The 745-nt window shown below is 42.0% G+C and overlaps 1 protein-coding gene across 1 annotated transcript; it reads left to right on the forward strand.

The window, feature by feature from the left end:
• Window positions 1-71: 71 nt before the first annotated feature.
• SARC_17834 (hypothetical protein) lies at window positions 72-373 on the forward strand (the record flags this gene model as incomplete). Its single annotated transcript, XM_014288079.1, has 1 exon — window positions 72-373. A coding segment is annotated over one exon (302 nt), but the record flags the coding sequence as incomplete, so codon positions are not given.
• Between the last annotated feature and the right edge of the window lie 372 nt (window positions 374-745).

A 745-nucleotide genomic window follows, 5' to 3' on the forward strand; every position in this document is an offset into this window, starting at 1 on the left:
TAATACAAAAAGTCACATATCCTAGTTTTATAGTGTATTCTTCTCTTGTTCTGCACTATGACACGTACTAGCCATCGATTGTCTCACACAGTTGGGCTTTCAATCTAAACAGGAACAGAAAAGTTCGGGTGAGATCAAGAAGAAACACATCCTAGACATAAAGGATAAGCTGGGCAAGCGGCATTGGTTGGCCTGCGAATCCGGAGAAGTCCTGGATGACTGGCTGGTGACTCTACTGGAGGCGAGGATCAAAGTCCCCCCCGCCCTACACATATCCGAGTTCAAGAAGGTAGGTCCAAGGGGTTCATCGGTACGTGCGTACAGTTGTTTGGCGTGGTGTGGCGTACTTGTGTTTGCTGTGTTAGTTGTTTAGGTTTGGTGTGATGTGGCATACTTGTGCTTGCTGTGATAGTATAAATATGATCCTAGTGTGCATACCTTATCGGGCAAGATACGTTAATTGGTATTGAAGGCGTATACGAAGTTGCACGTCCTTTGCTAGTATCATCGCACTATTTAATGAGGATTGATAGCGATTGACTACCTTGTCGGTCACCTCTCATTGTAGTATGTGCACATGCCCTTAGTGCCCAAACAAATTAAAACGCACTGCTCAGACTAAGACATCACGCAAATTTAACGTCTGTCTATTCCTTGTCATACCTTCTGAGTCTAAGTTAGGTAATGGGGAGTACGATTGCTATATATGTATATATATATATATATATAATAATAATAATATATA

Source organism: Sphaeroforma arctica (genome assembly GCF_001186125.1).
Source record: "Sphaeroforma arctica JP610 unplaced genomic scaffold supercont1.12299, whole genome shotgun sequence".
NCBI classification, from domain to species: Eukaryota; class Ichthyosporea; order Ichthyophonida; genus Sphaeroforma; species Sphaeroforma arctica.